The 18,681-nt window shown below is 43.4% G+C and overlaps 2 protein-coding genes across 2 annotated transcripts in view; one reads left to right on the top strand and one right to left on the bottom strand.

Annotated features, from left to right (window-relative positions):
- The window catches only part of Mitd1 (microtubule interacting and trafficking domain containing 1), an 11,555-nt gene extending 10,356 nt beyond the window's left edge, over positions 1–1,199 (top strand). Inside the window, exons 6-7 of the mRNA XM_028775382.1 lie at positions 467–527; positions 728–1,199. Coding sequence (XP_028631215.1) covers positions 467–527; positions 728–823 — 157 coding nt within the window. The 3' untranslated portion in view covers positions 824–1,199. The remainder of the gene's footprint in view (positions 1–466; positions 528–727) is intronic.
- Positions 1,200–3,554: 2,355 nt separating this feature from the next.
- On the bottom strand, positions 3,555–7,253 carry Lipt1 (lipoyltransferase 1). The gene is made up of 2 exons (XM_028775381.1): positions 7,138–7,253; positions 3,555–5,046 (listed from the first exon to the last, which is right to left on the bottom strand). The coding sequence occupies exon 2, from the start codon at positions 5,043–5,045 to the stop codon at positions 3,924–3,926; it is 1,122 nt and encodes a 373-aa protein (XP_028631214.1). The 5' UTR covers position 5,046; positions 7,138–7,253; the 3' UTR covers positions 3,555–3,923.
- Between the last annotated feature and the right edge of the window lie 11,428 nt (positions 7,254–18,681).

Genomic DNA, 18,681 nt, shown 5'->3' with positions numbered 1-18,681 from the left:
AAAAAAATAAACATATGAAAAAAAAAAGAAGTGAGTCTTCGAATGTCAAATAGTTTAATTAAAGAAAAAAAAATCCCTTACAGGTGTGCACAGCCATTTCCGCTTTAGTTAATTCCAGATGTTATCAAGTTGAAAACCAGAATAGCCATCACTTTGTAAGGTTACCACACTCTTCCTGAAAGTACTTTGCAAATCACTTGTTAGCAGAGAAGAGCTTGGGTAAGCTGAAATTCAAAAGTGGCTTTCCGTTTACTGGTCAAGTTCTTTCTCACTTAGTCTGGTTAGCTGATGGTGTTCCGTGTTCCTTTTGTTTTTCTTAGACGAAGCTCTGGACTAACCCCAGTTTGATTCAACTCATGCTTTTCTTTGTTTAGGGGGAGATCTTGTTGATTCTTAACCAACTCTGGCTTTAAAAACTGTCTGACTCAAATAGCTTGAACGTAATACTGTACACTAATTTCAACAGGTTCAACAATGGATGGATGATTAAAATTGGAAGGGGCCTTGATTATTTTAAGAGACCACAGGTAGGCTATGACTTTATGATTCCGTGTGAGCACTGTTTCTGATACAGCTTTGTGACTCCATGTGAGCACTGTTTGCTTTCTTGCTTGTTCTGATGGACTCCTGGGCTCTTAGCCTGCAGAGAGGCTGGCACTCTAGTTGGAACATCATGCTTGGCTTCCCGTGTGAATCACTTTTAACAGCGCTCTTCTTTTCTTTATAGGGTCGTTTTTCTCTTGGATATTGTGACTTAGACCTGAGACCGTGTCATGAAACGACAGTGGACATTTTTCACAACAAACACACGAAAAAAATATGATGTGTAATGACCTAAGTGTACGTTTCTGCTGTAGGTGACTTGAGCCCATTTTCTGTTGCTAGAACTGAACATCACACACTGGATAATGTGTAAAGGATAGAGGTTTGGGCTTTGGTATTTGGAGAGGATCTTCCTTCTGCATCCCACATGGCACAATGCCAAAAAATGGAGCGGGCTTGTGAGTCAGAGCCTGACACCTCAGAGGTTTCCCCCTCTCAACACTGCTGAACTAGGGACCAAGATTCTAACTCATGAACTTCTGGGAACACATTCAAACCGTAGTAAGCAAATAGTGAGTTTGCTTCTCCTTTTTATCTACTCCGAACATATTTTTATAATATATGAATTTAACAATAAATGTTTACATTTCTACTAATTTCTGGATCAACTCATCTGTAAATATGCTGTTCAGCAGATTTACAGTGTTTCCTTTTAAGTCACGAAGTTAGCTGGAAGGTTTTCCGAGCTTCCTTCGGGTTGTTGGAGAGTAGTTCAGCAAGTGCTGCACAGCTGGTACGGGAAAACCCAGACGACAGCCTTGCTCCTGGGAATTTAGTGTTCCCAAGTGGAAATCATAGATTACAGTGCTTGTAAGAGATGTGTGGGCTGAGGGCCTGATCATGAGAAGGAAAAAAAAAAAAAGTACGTGTTGCTGAAGTTGTAGCTCGGAGTACAGCACATACCTGGTGTGTGCCAGGTCCTGGCTTCCATGTCTGACAACTCAAACAAGCACAGTGGTTTCAATTAAAATAGTTGTCAGCCAGGTTTGATGGGGCATGGTGGTAATCCAGCACCAGGGAAGTAGAGACTGGTGGATCCTGAGTTCAGAGTCATTCTAGACTATATAGAGCTTGAAGCCAATCAGGACTGGATGATACTCTACCCCCAAACACAACAAAAAATGGTAGCCTTTAGGAGATGTTCTCTGACTTTCAGACACCAACGTCACAGAGCTCCATAGTCAACTTAGCCTGTCTAGTTATCCTCATGTAACTGTCCTGGCAGGACCCAGGGATACTCTAATACTTGTTCCCCTCCTGGGGCTGTCAGGCACCTGCTACAATGATGGCTCCCAGTACATTGGCATTTCCCCAGGAATCTCGTGCTGGGAGAAGACTTGGAGCGTGGTACCAGCCAGAGGAGAAACTAGTCTCCCAGGAAGAAATCCCTTTCCCACAGTTCTGACAATTCAGTCAATCCATATGCACGCACACCTACCTCGACCCAGGAGCCTGGAACCTAGTCGATAAGGAGCCAATGACACTCATTCCTGGCAGCTGCTGCCCTGGTTTTTATTTTCCATGAACAAAACTTCTTGGAGGAGCTGATTTCCCATTTCCTCACCAACTGTTCAGGAACTTCAGTAGGTCATTAAGGTTGGGAGTAACCCAACCCATAGGCACTTTTGTTTTGCAGACTGGGTTTTCACTCTGTAGCAAAGGCTGGTCTCTGGATGGCAGTTTTCCTGCTTCAACCCTTGAATGCTGAGACTCAGGTGCGTACCATCACACCCAGCTCCTAGTGAACACTGTTTCAATTTATGCTTAAGTTATCTATAGGATGAAACTTAAAGCTGGTATTTTTTTCCCTAACCTGACTAACTCCCAGATAATTGAATCAGAGACCTATTGATTTAATCAACAGGCTTTAAGCACAATAACCAAGCAGATATTCCTAACCCTCTAGGTTGTCTTAGCTACTTCCCAACCACCTTCCCCCCTCCCCACCCTTACCCCCCACCTCCAAGTCACTTCCATTTAGTCTCTCCTTGGTTTGCTTTGCTGTAGCTGTCTGCCTCCATGGAGAATTCCTTTTGCTGTTCCTCCTCATTCCTGACCTTCTCCCTGGATACCCCCACCTCCATCGGTAGTCCAGCCTTCCTATCTCCTCTGCCCAGTCACTGACTGTTCGCTTTTTATTAACCAACCAGAGATAACTGGAGAGCATTCTTTATACATTGATACAGGAGATTCTTCGATATTCATGACAGTTTCATATACTGTCAAGTGCCTAGCAGTGCTTGGTATACGGTGTGTGCTCAATAAATACCCAGTACTGTAGGAGCAAAATGGATTAGTTGTACAGTTAAGAAGCAGCCAACAGAGATGATAGTCGCTGAAAAAGTTTGGAGTGTGAAAACTTGGAAAAGTAACAATATGAAGAATGGGATCTCAGTTTGGGACAAAGGATATGCTTACTGACTATGGTTAAAGCTCCAGTAGAAAGGCCAGATGTAAGGCAATAAATTTATGAATCATTGGCTGTGGGGGTGTACAGCTTTAATCCCAGCCCTCAGGAGTCAGAAGCATGCAGATCTCTGAGTCTGAGGTCCAAATAGTAAGTTTTACCCTGGTGAGGGCTACATGTTGGGACCATGTACTGACTAGTTTTATGTCAACTGGACATAAGCTACAGTCATTTTGGAAGAAGGAACCTTAATTGAGAAAAATGCCTCCGGCTCCCAGATTGGACTGTGGGCAAGCGAGGTGTATTTTCTTGAGTTTTGGTTATAAGGGCCCAGCGCCACCCCTGGGCTGGTGGCCTTGAGGGCTATAAGAAAGCAGGCTCCCTCCATGACCTCTGCATCAGTTTTTACCTTGAATTCCTCTGACTGCCTTCAATGATGGACTGTGACGTGGAATTATAAGATGAAATAGACCCTTTCCTCCCCAAGTTGCTTTTGGTCATGGTATTTTATCATAGCAATAGAAACTCAACACACCCTGTTTCTTACAAACAAAACAATACAAAAACCAACAACAAAACCCCCCAATGGTACAAGCAGGAGAGGACAAAATCCGAGTAGGGAGTTAGCCTTCAGGAAAAAGAACACAGTTTCTTCTCTGAAGTTTAATGAGAAGAGAAATGAAAGAAGACAGGGCCCTGACCTGAAAGGCTCATTTCCAAGGGCCAAAACTCTTAACAGATTATCAGTCAAAGTTTGTGACAAAGCTAAGGAGTAGAAACCAGGAACAGGCCACCTCAAGGCTGAAACAGGTTGAACCTGACACCTCTATTTCTTTCCTAAGGAGACATAAAATAAATTGTAATTAAAATTTTTTCTCGCTGAAACTGCCAGTGTAAAGAAAGTTATTGGGGGTCACATTATTCCCCTGATTTTTTCACACAGAATGTTCCATTTACTGTGTAAGTGATGGTCGTCTGGACTTGTCCTCAGTAATATATTCATCAGCAGGTTGGTTTCAACAGGGCAGAATTTGCTGCCAATGAAACTTGAGTTTAATTTGTCACCTATTTCCAGTGGCAGCCAGTGATCCGGTGCCTTAATATTGCAGGTTTCAATTCGACCGTTCTTTACGTCCATAAACACTTGGATTTCCAAATGCGCCTGCTCATTCGGCACGTGAACCGTGGTGTCCACGGTAAACTTGGGCGTCCTGCCGTATACCCACTCCCAACTTTGCAGTTCCTTGACTTTGCTGTTTATCCCAGGAAACACCGTCTCATCTGCAGGGTCTATTAGGTTAACGTGGTTATCAATTTGATGATACGCCGCATACTCTGCAGCCACAGCATTCATCAGAATTTCACAGGTCAGCGTGGAATCTCTTTCCAGAAGGTTTTTGACCGCAGAAGGGATGCTGGGAGTAGCGTTGCTCTTTATCCCGCGATACGGGCTCTTCAGTGAGGAAGACAGAGCTGTCCTGTTGGTGCTGCATAACAAGGTGCAGTGGTGGTACGCGGCAGTCCGGCCGATCTTTGATGCGGTTCCTGAGATTTTAAACTGCCCGTCAAGTAACAGGTCAAATTTTTTGGTAGGCTGTACATCCAGCTGGGGTTGGACAGCATTCAGAGCTCTCACGATTAGTTTCAGATTTTCCATTCTGTCATACTTGGTTTTGGTGGTAAAGAAGGTGAGATTGATGTTACCCATGTCGTGGTACACTGTTCCTCCTCCACTCTTCCTCCGAGCCAGTTTTATTCCATCCTGTCTCATCAGATGGAGGTTACATTCTTGCCATGGATTCTGATGCCTACCGATGACGACAGAAGGAGAATTTCTCCAAAGGAAAAGAATTGGCTTGCCTTCAAGATGTATGTGGTCGTGAATCCAGTCCTCTATAGCCAGATTTTCATACACATCATTGGAGATTGATTGTAAAATGAGCCCATGTGTGGGTGGGCTTTTAAAGCCAGCTGTTGGGACCTTGTGCTGACAAAGTAATCGGAAGCAATTCTTCATTGAATATGGAATTAGCATGCTTTTTTAAAAAAACAAGGCAAAAGAAGATAAGTTAATTCAATAAAAAAAAAAATTAAATTCTATTCTTTAGCTATTTGGTAATTATCCAAAACTTATCAAAGGATCTAGACCAGTTGCCTTTTTTCATCTTTTAATCTTAGCCTTAGTGGCTCTTTAATAGAGTGACCAAAGGAAATCAGTGAAGATAAACTTCAGATAATTTCAACTAAACTGAAGTAAGTGGTCTGGAGTAAACACATTGAGTAATGTATAACAAAGCCAAATAAATTATTTTGAATTCACAATACATTTTCATTGAGAAAAAAAAAACAGAAATATGAAAGAATCCAGAATCCTACCATCTGGAGATAATCAATTAACATTTTAGTATATACAACTGTTTTTGTTTCTGTTCATGTGTATACACCTTTACACATAGACATTTCCTCCTGAAAGTGTAATGGTACTGTTATTTCAATCATTTTCCACCCCTTGAGATGAGACTTCACTATGTTGCCCATCTGACCTTGAACCCCTGGGTTCAAATAGCCCTTTTTGCCCTAGCTTCAACTAGAATATTGAGACACTTTCACTTAACATTAAATTTATTTTTGTCACTGTGTATGTGTGTGAGTGTGTGCATATGCTCGTGCACGCCAGCACACATTTGTGCATGCACAGGTCAGAGGTCGACATCCAGGAGTCCTCTTCTCTCTCATTCTCCACTATATTCTTTGAGGCAGGCTCTCACTCAGCCTGAAGCTTAGTGATTGTCTAGGTTCACTGGCCAAAGATCCTCTTCCTGTGTGATCCCAGGGAGAAACTTCGAGGTCATGATGTCTTGGATACTAATAAACCAGAATGTGTCCATTGAAGTTGGGATTTGAAAAAGACTTTGTGACATACTCTCCTAAAGTGATGATAGTCACACTTAACATATATAGAGATTAAGGTAAAATAGTTGCTTTTACGTTTTAATGCTTGTTTTGCAACTAACTGAATCGCTTAAGACCAGTAGTTTAATCTCTATCTGATTATTGCCTATAATTGAATTAAAGAGCATATGAGATGAAGTGAAGTAGTTGTGATTACAGGGTCTTCTAATCCATTTCTTTGACTCCCGACTAAAGCAAACAGTCCAGCTATTGAAAGTCTGGTAGAATTTTGCTTCTACAAAGTCACTTTACATAGCGCCCCACATTCATATTTTATATTTTAGTTGAAAAAAAGTTATACAATAGATTTTGATCATGATCCTTCCCCTCCCCGTTTTCCCAGATCCCATCACCTCACACGCAACTTTATGTTCTTCCTTTAAAAAACAAAAGCATATGAGAACTAAAGTCAAAATAAGCAAAAGACAGGCTAGATTTAAAAAAATGCCAAAAACAGAAGGAAAACAAAACAAAAGCGCTCTCTCTCACACACACACAAAATGCCCGTGGAGTTTGTTTTGTGTTGGCCACCTACTCAATACAGCGCCTGGGCTGGGACGTAGCTGACACACCTACCTACACTCTATTTTAAAAGCTTTTGCTGAGCAAGGGATGGACTCAGGAACCGGTTCAGCCTAGGTTTGAGCTGTACCATGGAGCAATCCACCGCCAGCTCTCTGCTTTCATCTTCATTATTAGTGTTATATATATATATATATATATATATATATATATATATATATATATATTTTTTTTTTTTTTTTTTTTTTTTTCTTAGAAGGCTCTTACTTCCATGTTCTGGGAGACACTTCTGGACTGTCAACACATGCTTCTCCCTGACAGAGAGCAAAACAAGACCAAACCACAGGCCCACCTTCCTCACAAGGCCTTACTAAAACTATTTGCTATCCCCCTAACAATGCGATCCAAGCCTGGAAGTGATTACGGACTTAAGCAAGTTTACTCTTCGTGAGCAGTATTAGAAATCAACTGTTCCTAATAATGAAATTATGGTGTCCGGAGCACCACGTGTAATCTGCAGAGCTTTCAGTACCAGCAGGAGGGGCCCAAGGAATGCACGCGTGCTCACCGCAGCACCCACTCCCCACTACTGCTAAGCCTGTGCTGCTACAACCCTCAAAGAACTCACTGGATCTGCTTCCGGCTTCACCCACCTTCCACTTCCGGTCGCGCCCGCAGCAGCTTTTCTGCAAATTAAAGCTCAATCAACACACGTGGAACCTAGAGCACTCAGGTCGCAAGACGCAGTCGCTGCCGATTCCTCTCCAGCTACGCCCATAGAGACCGGCCCCCAGGAGGCCACGCCCCGTAAAGCCCGCCCCCTGGATAAACCATCTCAGAAGGGAACGTGGCCAAACCTCAAGTAGACTAAGCACTTTATTTCTTTGCTGTCCCTGTTTGTCTTTTAAGGTTGTTTGCTTCAGGTCAATGCATTTAAAACTAGATTCATGGAAAGGGCACAGTCCACTTATCAAAATATGTAAAGACCTAGAGATTCTCGAGCTGGGTGATTCCTATACTGGTTTCCTTCAGCAAGAGTTGGCTAAACTGTGCAGTCCAAAATGGTCTGTTCACACACAGGCAGGTGCTATTTAGCTGCTGGGGCAGTTCGATTCAAGGTAGTTGGAAGCAGCACTTAAACCACATTCTTACGGCCTCAGGAACAACAAAGACAGACTAGAGTTAAGGACCGAGATCACGGACCCACTTCTTGATGAGCAGAGCCCCAAGAATCTGTGGTCATCCCTCTGTCTTCCGCAGAAACCAGTCTCTCCTCCTTCAGTTAGAATGGAAGCCCTCCAGCCTTGTCTCTTGGAGTAAGAAGCACTCGTGTTCGGTTTGGTACTGTTAACACAGTAAGTGGACAGCGCTATTCCAGGGTATATAAACTAACTGCACCACAGACAAGACTCCTGCCTGTTACTGCAACTTTGATGAGGGCTCTCTTCGGCTGTATGGTATTATGAGGGGTAGGAAGGGATACTATTCCATTCATTATTGTAGGAATTTTGCAAGTTATCAAAATAGCCTCACATAGTGTTGCCCTTAGTAGGGCTACTAAATTAGTAGTCTGCTTCTAAATTTGTATTCTTTGACATCTGAGATGGGACAGGTTTTTGTTGTTGTTGTTAATTTCCTTCAAATGACCTTCCCTCACAGGTCTCCATTCTCTGCTCTAAGATGTCTGTCCTTTGGCCAGTTACCCTCTTTTTCTACTTCTTCAGCTTCTCCAACAACACTCAAGCGTGCTTTATAGTCCTCTGGTGATGGCAACTCTCCTCTCCTTCTGCCTTTTATTCTGTCTCCTCCTCCTTCTCTCCCTCCCTCACACCCAAGACAGAGTTTCTCTGTGTAGCCTTGGCTGTCCTGGAACTCACTTTGTAGACCAGCCTGGCCTTGAATGCACAGAGATCCTTCTGCCCCTGCTTCCAGAATGCTGAAATTAAAGGTGTGCTCCACCATGGCCAGCTCTGTCTGCTCATCTTAAAACATCTATTTGTGTGTGAGCTAGGGTTTCACCCTGTAAGTCAGGCTTGTCTGGAACTCGCTATGTAGACCAGGCTGGCCTCACAGAAGTCTTCCTGCCTTTGCCTTCCAAGCGCTGGGATTAAAGGCATTAGCACCATGCTCAGCCCAGGTTCTTTCATTTCAATATTAATCACCATATTAATGCTGAGATCACGCACATTATACAGCAAATCCATCTATATATATGTATACATGTAGGTTACAGAATGTATTAGTCAGGGTTCTCTAGAGTCACAGAACTTACGGATAGTCTTTACATAGTAAAGGAATTTGTTATGATGACTAACAATCTGTAGTTCAACTCCCCGACAATGGGCAGCTGTGACTGGGAAGTCCAAGGATCTAGTAGCTGCTTAGTCCCACGAGGCTAGTAGATTCTAACAGTTGTGCTGGCAAGTAAATGCAAGCAGGCTAAGAAAATAGAATCTTTTTCCAATGTCCAATGTAGGTCTCCAGAAGAAGGTGTGGCCCAGATTAAAGGTATGTATCACCACACCTGGATCTGGGACTTGTTTTGTCCCAGGCTGACCTTGAACTCAGAGATCTCCTTGCCTTAGTCTCCTGGGATTCATAGCCACTATGCCTCAAGATCTCCATGTCAAGATCCAGGTCAGAAACTTGTATCTCCCAGCCTCAAGATCAGGATCACAGGTGAGCCTTCCAATTCTGGATTGTAGTTTATTCCAGATAATCAAGTTGACAACCAGAAATAGCCATTACACAGTATGACTACAAAGGGTTAAAGAAACAAGGAGTTGTAAGTCATTAAAAACAGACCTGAGAGTCCAAAGCTAGAAACTGACAGAAAGGCAAAGGAGTCGACAGCTGTCAGATACAAAACTAGCTTAAGTTTTTGGAAAAGGATGTGGCTGCTGCTGTAGAGTCAGGCTACGGGCTCAGAGTTGAGCTGTACAGTTGAGTCCAGCTGCAGAGGTGAAAGGGCAGGACCTAGTCCAGAAGAACAAATGGGTGGATGGGTAGATGCAGATCTAGATTAGCAAACAGTCAGGCAGACGGTAATTTGAGTAGCCTGTGTTAACAAGCAGGACAAAGCAGAGCTGAAGCCCTTGGAGAGCTGGGAGTTGTCAGGTTCTCAAGACAGACCCACAAGGGATGGTCAGATGACAGGTTAGTAGGGCCTTCGGCATTACAGTCATAAGTCTCTGCCCTCTGTTGGGTCCGATTTCCCTGGCCTATGTATCTAGAATGTTCTCAGGAACAGTTTTCCTGGTGTTTCATTATGTTTTTTTTTTTTTTTTTTTTTTTTTTGCTATGCTATGGACGTGATAGCTGCTGTCATGGTTCTACCAGTGCTTTGCTTTCCTTTTTCACGGCACACCAACAGCTTGTATCAGACATAGCTGCTAACAGTGTCTCTCTGGCACCACCGTGAAATGGAGGCAGTGGCTGTTCTGTTACAACCCTAGCACCAAGAATGACTCTGGATTAGGTGAATTTGTTGTGTTGCTTGTTGCTTTGACAAAATATCTAACAGAAGGAACCTGATTCACAAGAATCCTTTTCCCGGGGATTACAGTTTGAGGGTATTAGGTACTACACAGGAAGAGGCAGCTGGTCTCATTGCATTCATGGTCAGGAAGCAGAAAGCAATGAATGCTAGCACCTCTCTTACAGTCTTTTCATTCTGACTGGGACCCCAGCACATAGAATGATGTCACTCGAATTCAGAATGGGTCTTCTTGCCTCAGTTTAATCAACCCATATGGCAGCTCACAACTGTAACACCAGTCTGAGGGCATCTGAAGTTCTCTTCTGTCCTCCATGGCAGGAGACAGCCACATAGGGCAAAGGTATATACAGTCAAAACACTTATACACATAATAAAATTAAAAATAAGAAGAGAAAAAGGATGTTTTGTGAAGGATAAAAAGAAGTAATTCCATTTAATTATCTTTTTAATATTAGGCTCAAGATTCATTTTTTTTAGTATTGGCCTGCTTTATAAAATATTGTTCCCCTCTCATCCTGAGATGCCTTTTTCTCTATCCTTTAGTTAATATTATTTAGTTTATAGTGCAATGAGACAATAGATACAGTCATTAAATATTAGCATACGAGAACACATTCAAAGCACGAAGTGGAACTCAGTGGTAGAGTTGTAGGTTTAGCATGTTCCATGCCTTCGATTCACTCCCCAGCATCAAACCAAAACCAACGAGCCAAGCAAGCAGACAACAACAGAAACCTATGCATTGTATAAATGATTTCAAGTCACCATGTATCCAGATACAAAGTAGCCTTCATTACATCCATTATTATTTGGGAGAATACTATGTGATATCTTGACAACAGGTATAGGTTTAGCTTTTCTCATACAGGATGTTATAAAGTGATAGTTACCACGAGACAAAATATTTGAATTGGAAGGAACTATTTCCTAACTCTGAAATAAAGGCAGCCTGTCAGAAAAGACTCACACAGTGTGGAGTGCTTCTGAAGGCAGGTGAGTTCTGGTTCCTTCCTAGAGAGCCGTCAGCAGAGCTCTTTCACAGAACAGGTAGGAAGGGAGAAGGCTCCAAGGCAAACTCCCAAACCGGAAGTATAATGTATCAAAGAACTCCCCGGAAGAGGTGTGAAGGAGTCATGTTTCACTTAGACCCCTTTGGATTACTTGCTAAAAGGTTAATCATAATTACAGTAAAGTGTGTTAACACCAGAAATTTAGTAAAAATTGCTGTGGTGTTTGACAAGGATAGGCTAGAGCCCACTAAAATCCACCTTGGATTCAGAAGGGCCTGTCCTCCCTTCCTTCTTTTTGTTAGACTTCCTAGTGGGCTATGGCAACGTTGAACACATCCTCTAATCAAAAGCAACTTTTGGTCTCTTTGGTAAAATGTCCGGGCGACTTCATTCCAAATCTGTTATTACCAGGCCATCGTTTTCCTTTACAAAGCCCACGGGACTCCATCTTGGGTCAGTTCCTTCGTTTCCTGTGACATCTTCTTGGTTTATGTCTTCTAACTTTATTTTCTTGGTGTCTTGAAATAACCGAGTCACTGGTCCGACCCTGCTCTTCTCAGCTCCCTGCATTAAGTGATCATTTGCTTCGGGATCTATCGGCGCAGCAGGTGAATGAGTAGCAGCTTTACTCAGCAAAAATCCCATCGGGACCGCTGGTCAAACATTAGGGAAGTGTGAGGACCCCTCTTTAGTGGGACTGTTTCTCCAATTGGGTTACTGAAAGAAAATCAATAACAAGTGAACACAGTAGGAACACCCACAATTTCACTTCGATGTCTCTCTGAGGGGAATGCTTTTCTGGTGGTGGTGAGAACACAGGACTACACTCCACCCTCCAGTGTTTGCATTTTCTTTTTTTAGCAAAAGATTTTATTTTTATTCTGCTACGTGTCTGTGTGTGGATCTGTGCATGTAGGTGCAGTGCCCAGCCAGCCCAGATCCTTGCACGCTGCCCGATGTAGATCTGAGAGCACGGCTCCTGGCTGTCGCTCCAGCCCCCTTTACACTTATTTACATTTTCTTTTTGGGAAGGAATGTAGGGCCTATTGATTTCCTTGAAGGTCTTCTAAAACTTATATCCACCACCACCCCCTCTTTCTCTCTCTAGCTATCTGTAGGTGTGGGTGCCACAGTGTGCATGTGTGTGTGTCTAAATTAGAGAACTACTGAGAACAACTTGTGAGAGTCAGTACTCAGGGTCTTCACGGTTTACCTTGTGGTTCTTGCCACTGCCAGGTTTAGTGGCAAATGCCTTTCTAATGTACTATGTTGTGGTTCTGGTGACTGCCAGGCTTGGTGACAAATGCCTTTATCCACTATGCCACCTTGACAACCTCCTTGAAAGTATTTTTAATTAGTTAATTAATTAATTTATTGCATATGAGTATTTTGCCTGCATGTATATAGGTGTACTGTGTGCATGCCTGATGGCCACAGAGGCTAGCAAAGGGCATTGGATCCCCTGAGACTGGAGTTATGAGCCACCATGTCGGTGCTAGAAACCAAAGCCAGGTCCTCTAACAGAACAAGTGCCCCTAACTGCTGATCCACCTCTTCAGGCTCCAAAAGTTTTTTTTTTTTTTTTTAAGAGGAATTTTCTTGATTGGATGTTTATTCCATTTCAGAAAAATAATTGAACTTCTCAACTTCTCTTAGTCCTATCTATAATTCTTGCTAATAAAAACTTTCAATTCATTACTACTAGGTTAAGTAAATAATCACCACATGCCCTTAGCTACCAGGAAAATTCAAATTAAAACTTTGCTGCAATTCTATCTTGCCCTGTCCACTGTTAAGAAAACGAATGGCAACTAACGAGGCTGAAGAGGCAGGGGAGGAGGAGTCATTATTCATCACAAGCAGGAATGGATACTGGTGGACCCATTATGGAAGTCAGTACTGGGGCCTTAAGAAACGTAAACTAGAAACACTATCAGATTCAGGTATATCACTCTTGCATCTTAGAGTCCCAAAGGACTCTAAGTCATCAATCCAGAGAGATATCCACACATCGCTACACTACTCAGAGCAACCAAGATGTAGATTCAGCTTGGATGCCCAGCAACGGTTAAGTGTTTGAAGGAAAGGTGGCATATATCCACCACTGAGTTTTATTCAGACATAAAGAAGGATGAAACTATGTCTCTTGGGACAATGGAACATTATATTAAAATGAGCCTTTCGTATGCATAATCTAGATTTTTAAAGAAACACACACATGGCTAGGGAGACAGTTCCGTGTATAAAGCTCTTGCCATCAAGCATGAGGACTGGAATTTGAATCCATAGGAAAGCCAGGCAGACATGTTGCCAACAGAGCACCTTTGAGGCGAGTTGGCCAGCTAGACCAGCTAGACCAGCCAGCCCCAGGAACTTGGAGAGATCCTGTCTTAATAAATAAAAGCAGAGAGTTATCAAGCAAGACACCAAACATCAACTTCAGAACACCCATGCATGCACATAGGTCAGTGTGTTTCCATTTACACACAAACACACATGCACGCACATACCAAACATACATGCAAAAAATAATAAAAGCACTAAATGATGTGAAAGAAGAAGAGGGGACACTGGGGAGGGAGGAGAGGAACAAGTGGGGGTGTGTGGGGGTAAATAGGAGGGAAATGCAAAACAGGACTTTGCAGTTTTATATAGGTACATATGTATGCAAATATCATATAATCCCATTTTTGCATACTAACTAAATTAATTTTAAAATTGAAAACAGACATTTTAGCCATGTAAACAAGAAGGAAAAAAATATAACTTGTAACCAAGAGGCCAAAGAAGCTAATAGAAAGAAATTTAAAAATATCGTAAATTATAGGATTTAGTACAAAAGTACTTTAACATAGCTATTTAACTATTTTACGTATTCCCAAGATAATGAGAGAGCAAAGTATACAGAGAATATGTGTGTGTGTCTCTCTCTGTGTGTATATGTATATACATATACATATACACACACAAACTTATCTATCTACACACACATATATATACATACATACATACATACATACATACATACATACATACAGGGTTTCTCTGTGTAGCCTTAGCTGTCCTGGAACTCACTCTATAGACCAGGCTGGCCTTAGGCACACAGAGATCCACCTGCCTCTGCCTCCTGAGTGCTGGGATTAAAGGCATGTGCTACCACTGCCCAGCTTAGACAAGATATGTTTTATAATGGAAGATTTCTTTTTTTAAAACATCAAACTTTCAGCAATAAAAAATACAATTTTAATTTTTATTGAGACTTATTTTTACGTGTACAAATGTTCTGCCTGCATGTATGTGTGCACTGTGTGCATGCAGTATCTGTGGAGACCAGAAGAGGGAAGAAGATCCTTTGGAACTGGAATTAGAAGGTTGTGGACTTGAACCTGGGTCCTGTAGAAGAGCAACAGCCAGTGCTCTTAACCACTAGGCTTGCTCTCTCCCCACCCACCTCTCTTTCTTTCCTTCTGTTTTTGAAACTGGGTCTCATGTAGCCCAGTGCATGTAGTTCAGGGTGACCGTGAACTCACTGGAGATGATACTGACTTTGAATTCCTGATCCCCCTGCTTCTACCTCCGAAGCACTCTCATTACAAACAATACCACAAAGTCTGGCACCAGGGATCAGTTTTCGGCTGAAGAGTTGTGGCTGAGGTTAACGCCAACCAAGAGCGGTTTTTATGGGAGAAACCTATAGTATACGTAAAATAATCAAAAATTTAAAGCTAAAATGTACAAAGACATTAAAGTTTAGCCCCCCTCAAGATAAAAATGACAAGCAATAAATGGGCTAATGAAATGGACCATTCTCAAAGAAGAAACATATACGACCAGTAAATGTTTTGAAACATGCTGAAAAGCATTAGCCATTAGGGAAATGCAAATTAAGGTTCTACCTCACTCTAAATCAGAATAGCTATCATCGTGAAGACAAATTACAAAAAAACAAAAACAAAAACAAAACAAACAAAAAAGAAGCCGGGTGGTGGTGGCACACGCCTTTAATCCCAGCACTTGGGAGGCAGAGACAGGCGGATTTCTGAGTTCGAGGCCAGCCTGGTCTACAGAGTGAGTTCCAGGACAGCCAGGACTACACAGAGAAACCCTGTCTCGAAAAACCAAAAAAAAAAAAAAAAAAAGAAAAGAAAACAAATTACAAGTGCTGGCAAGGATGTGGATGCGCCAGTTTACAGTGCTGGGTGGCACACACACTGACCTGAAATCAGTGTGAAGACTTCTCTAAAAACCAAAAACAGAGCTACCTATGACTTAGTGTTACTGCTTCTGACATGCCAGAGGTCTTCGAATGCTACCACAGGGACATTTGAACATTCATGTTTATTGCTGCGCTATTCACAATAGCCAGGAAACAGATCCAGCCTAGACCTGAACAGATGAATCAATAATGGAAATACTCTACATATACTACGAATCTTTACTTAACTATAAAGAAAAATGAAGTCACAAAATCTGCAGAAAAGTGGATTTGGCAATTATTTTAAATGGGATAACCTAGACTTGTAAAGTCAAACGCCATATGTTGTTTCTTGCATGCTGGTTGTAGCTTTAAATGTATAAAGTAGGGGGTATATACGGGTGTGAGTGTGGGTATAGCTCATGAAACTGCAAAGTGAGGGGGGAAAGAGTGGTTTAGGGGTAACAGAACACTGTGACATGAAAACAGGCAGGGATCATTGGAGTGGGACGGTAGAAGAGGGGCGATGGGAGAAAAAGGACCAGAGGAACAACAGAAACAAGTTCTGAACGCAAATGCCACAAGGAAACCTATTTACTTTGCGTTCTAATAAAATAAGTGAAAACAGACAGGGGGGTTGGGGGGGGAGAAGCTTCTGGCTAAGATGGGTAGAAGCGGTTTCGCACTCACAAAGCAGGAAGACCTTTCACGCTAAACTGAAAAAAAAATAGCAGCATAGCGCAGTGCTTATTTCTTTCCGTTTAAAAAGATTAAAGATGCCATTTTAATGCAGTTGGATAACCAAAAATACCACATCGGGTAAGAAAAGGAGGCCTAACTCTGCTCACTGGTAAGAGCCAAACTTGGGGTAAAAACTTCAGACACAGCATTTAACATCTCACGAGGTTTTATATCCTTCCTTGGTTTTCATCGCCAGGCTTGCTAGAGAGGACTGGCATGTAGAGAAGAAATACCAGCCTGCCATGGGGGAGATGATTGCTGGATGTGGTATTTCCCAGGTCCATCCTGACCCGAGAAGACAGGTGGCCAGGTGCCTGGCTCACCGGGACAGATCGGCTCCCGCTGGGAGGTTGCAACAGGGCACCCCACCTGAAGGCTCCCACAGCACAGCTTCCAGACGATGGCTCCTCACTGGAGCAGCTCTAGGGAGTAACCGCCTCCTTCAGCCACGAACGCCTGAGGCTCCTGGGACCGCAGCAGGTGCTCCAGCGCTGGGCGACGGCCACCGCGCATGCGCGTCGCGGGCTGCCTCCGCGCAGGGGCGGGCTGAAGGATGGTTACTAGGAGACGGGACGCACGGGTCCGCCATCTCGGCGCTGCACGGCCGTGCGCCTGCGCGGCGCGGATGGGCCAGGAAAAGGCCTCAAGTCGGAGCCCTGAGGCGGGCCGGCGGCTGTCTACGTCGCTACGTGCTCGCTCGGGTGCGCGTGCACGATCCGTAATCCCCGCGAGAGGGCGTGTCGAGCCAGGTACGCGTGCGCACGGGGCTAGGGCGCGCCGGACGGAAGTGGAGCGGAGGCGCCCGGGAGGTGGAAGGAGAGCCCCGCTCAGGTACAGAGCGTGAGGGCGGGGCGTCGGCCAGCCGGGAGCTAACCGCTCCCGCCCTCTTCCCGCTACGCCCTGCCGAGCGCCCGCCTCCGCCGGGGCGGGGCCCAGGGGGGCGGGAAGGAGGAGACAGGGGCGGAGGATGGAGGCCGGGGTGGGGCTGGATGCCTCGCAGGGCCTGAGGCCCCTTAGTTGCTGGGATGAGCTCCGGGGAGGACGACGGCCCGGGAGGCCGGGGGAGGGCTGCGGAGCTCCAGGGAGAAGCCGCGGAGGTGCGCTGGGCTAGAAGAGAGCCACCCCGGGGCGGCTGCAAGAGGGTGGGGAGAGCCTGTGGGTGGTCCAGGGTGGGCATCGCTGCTTGGGTGGCTGCGTGGTGGGTAGCCCGTCTGGTAGGATGGCTTCTAGGAGCAAACCTTATCCTAGTTTCAGGGGAGTTCACGGTTAAGCCCAGTTCCTATGGTGACCGCTTCGCTGCCTGCCTCAGCTTGGTTGTTGGGGGACTGTTTTGCTTAGAGACACTGTGTGGTGAAGCTGTGACATTTGGAGGCTCAGCCCATCTGTTCCTGAACCCCCTCAGTGTCTCCTCAATCTCTTCTTTATAGACTAGGAGGCAGATGAAGGCAGAAATTGAGATTTTGCATGAAAAAAACCCCTCAATCTTTTTATAGTTTGTGTAGAGGAAAGGCAAGGTAGGCTGGTTTTTGAAAAATTATTCAAGTCTCAAATAGGCATCTGTCATACACTTGATACCTAAAAATGCCGAAGTACTTATGTTCATAAGATATATTCCCACAGTTGATTTAGACTTTAAGAAAGGTTTGCACAAGTGACAGTGTTCCGTGTTTTCTCTAAGCCCCTGCAGATCTGCGTGTCCCACGGTATTTTCAGTATTTCGAGTACATTTTGTTCACTTTCAGGAAATAAAGTCATAGTAATTTCGGAATAGAGTAGGTTGTTAAGATAAAGGAAAGTTATCGTATTTAAGTGTGCTTCGAGAACAAAACAATTGTATTTTAATTAAGCAACGAACTAAATCCTTCTGTCTTAATTATTGAAAAAGAAATAAATATCACATCAATCGGTATTCCTTTCAAACCCCAAACCTCGATATTATTTAATGGCAGTTTTAAAAACAGATTTTACTTACTTTCCAAAGAAGAATCACTGTTGTAGTCCAGAATATAACCAGGCAAAGAGAGAGTCTATGGGTTCTGTTTTCAGTCTTCTGCGTAATTTGTTTAAAAATAATTTAGGTTTAAAGTTTTCCACAAGTAGGGTCCTTTAGAACAGGTGCTATTTATTCCTTTACGAATCAGCTGCTCTTGCTGTTTGCTTGTTCCCTATACTGACAGTGTTAGCCATTTCCTTGCTTTTCTTAATAGCTTTATCATCTTATTTGAACACACAGTGTACAGTCTGCCTTGTTATGGAACTTTATAAGGGATTGGTACCACGTGTTCTACAGCTTCTGGACTCATCACTTAGAGATTGTATCCTTATTGCTTCTAGGTAGTTTGCTGTTTAGTGTTGCATTGTAAAGGTATGTCACAATTTACTGTTGGTGGACAGTAGTTTTTAAAATAACTGATAGGGTTATGGATACTAAAATATATGCCTCTCATGTTTTGAGGAGAGGCAGTTGGAAAGGTAGTTCTTTTTGTTTTAGTTACACCGTTAGTCTTAAATTACTAATCCCTTTGGTCCAGAAAAGCCTTCAGAGAACAACTAGCCCCTTTCTTGTGTTTCTAAGGTCTTGATAAACACTGCCTCTCCATTGTTTCATGCTGCACCGACGATATGCACCGAGGTTTTTACTTTAGGGACCGGATTGTAGAAAGGAGATGAGCTTGGAGCTTGGATTGGAATGACTGGAAAGATTTTGTTGTTGTTTACCTTAAGAAAAGTTTAAACTTTAATGACTTTAATA

Source organism: Grammomys surdaster, unplaced genomic scaffold (assembly GCF_004785775.1).
Source record: "Grammomys surdaster isolate TR1022 unplaced genomic scaffold, NIH_TR_1.0 255, whole genome shotgun sequence".
NCBI classification, from domain to species: Eukaryota; Metazoa; Chordata; class Mammalia; order Rodentia; family Muridae; genus Grammomys; species Grammomys surdaster.
Note: the sequence above shows the minus strand (reverse complement) of the source record. Positions and strands in the feature narration are given on the sequence as shown.

Excerpts from the sequence above, each read along its gene's own strand:
- Lipt1 (XM_028775381.1), bottom strand. The coding sequence starts at position 5,045 with ATGCTAATTCCATATTCAATGAAGAATTGCTTCCGATTACTTTGTCAG.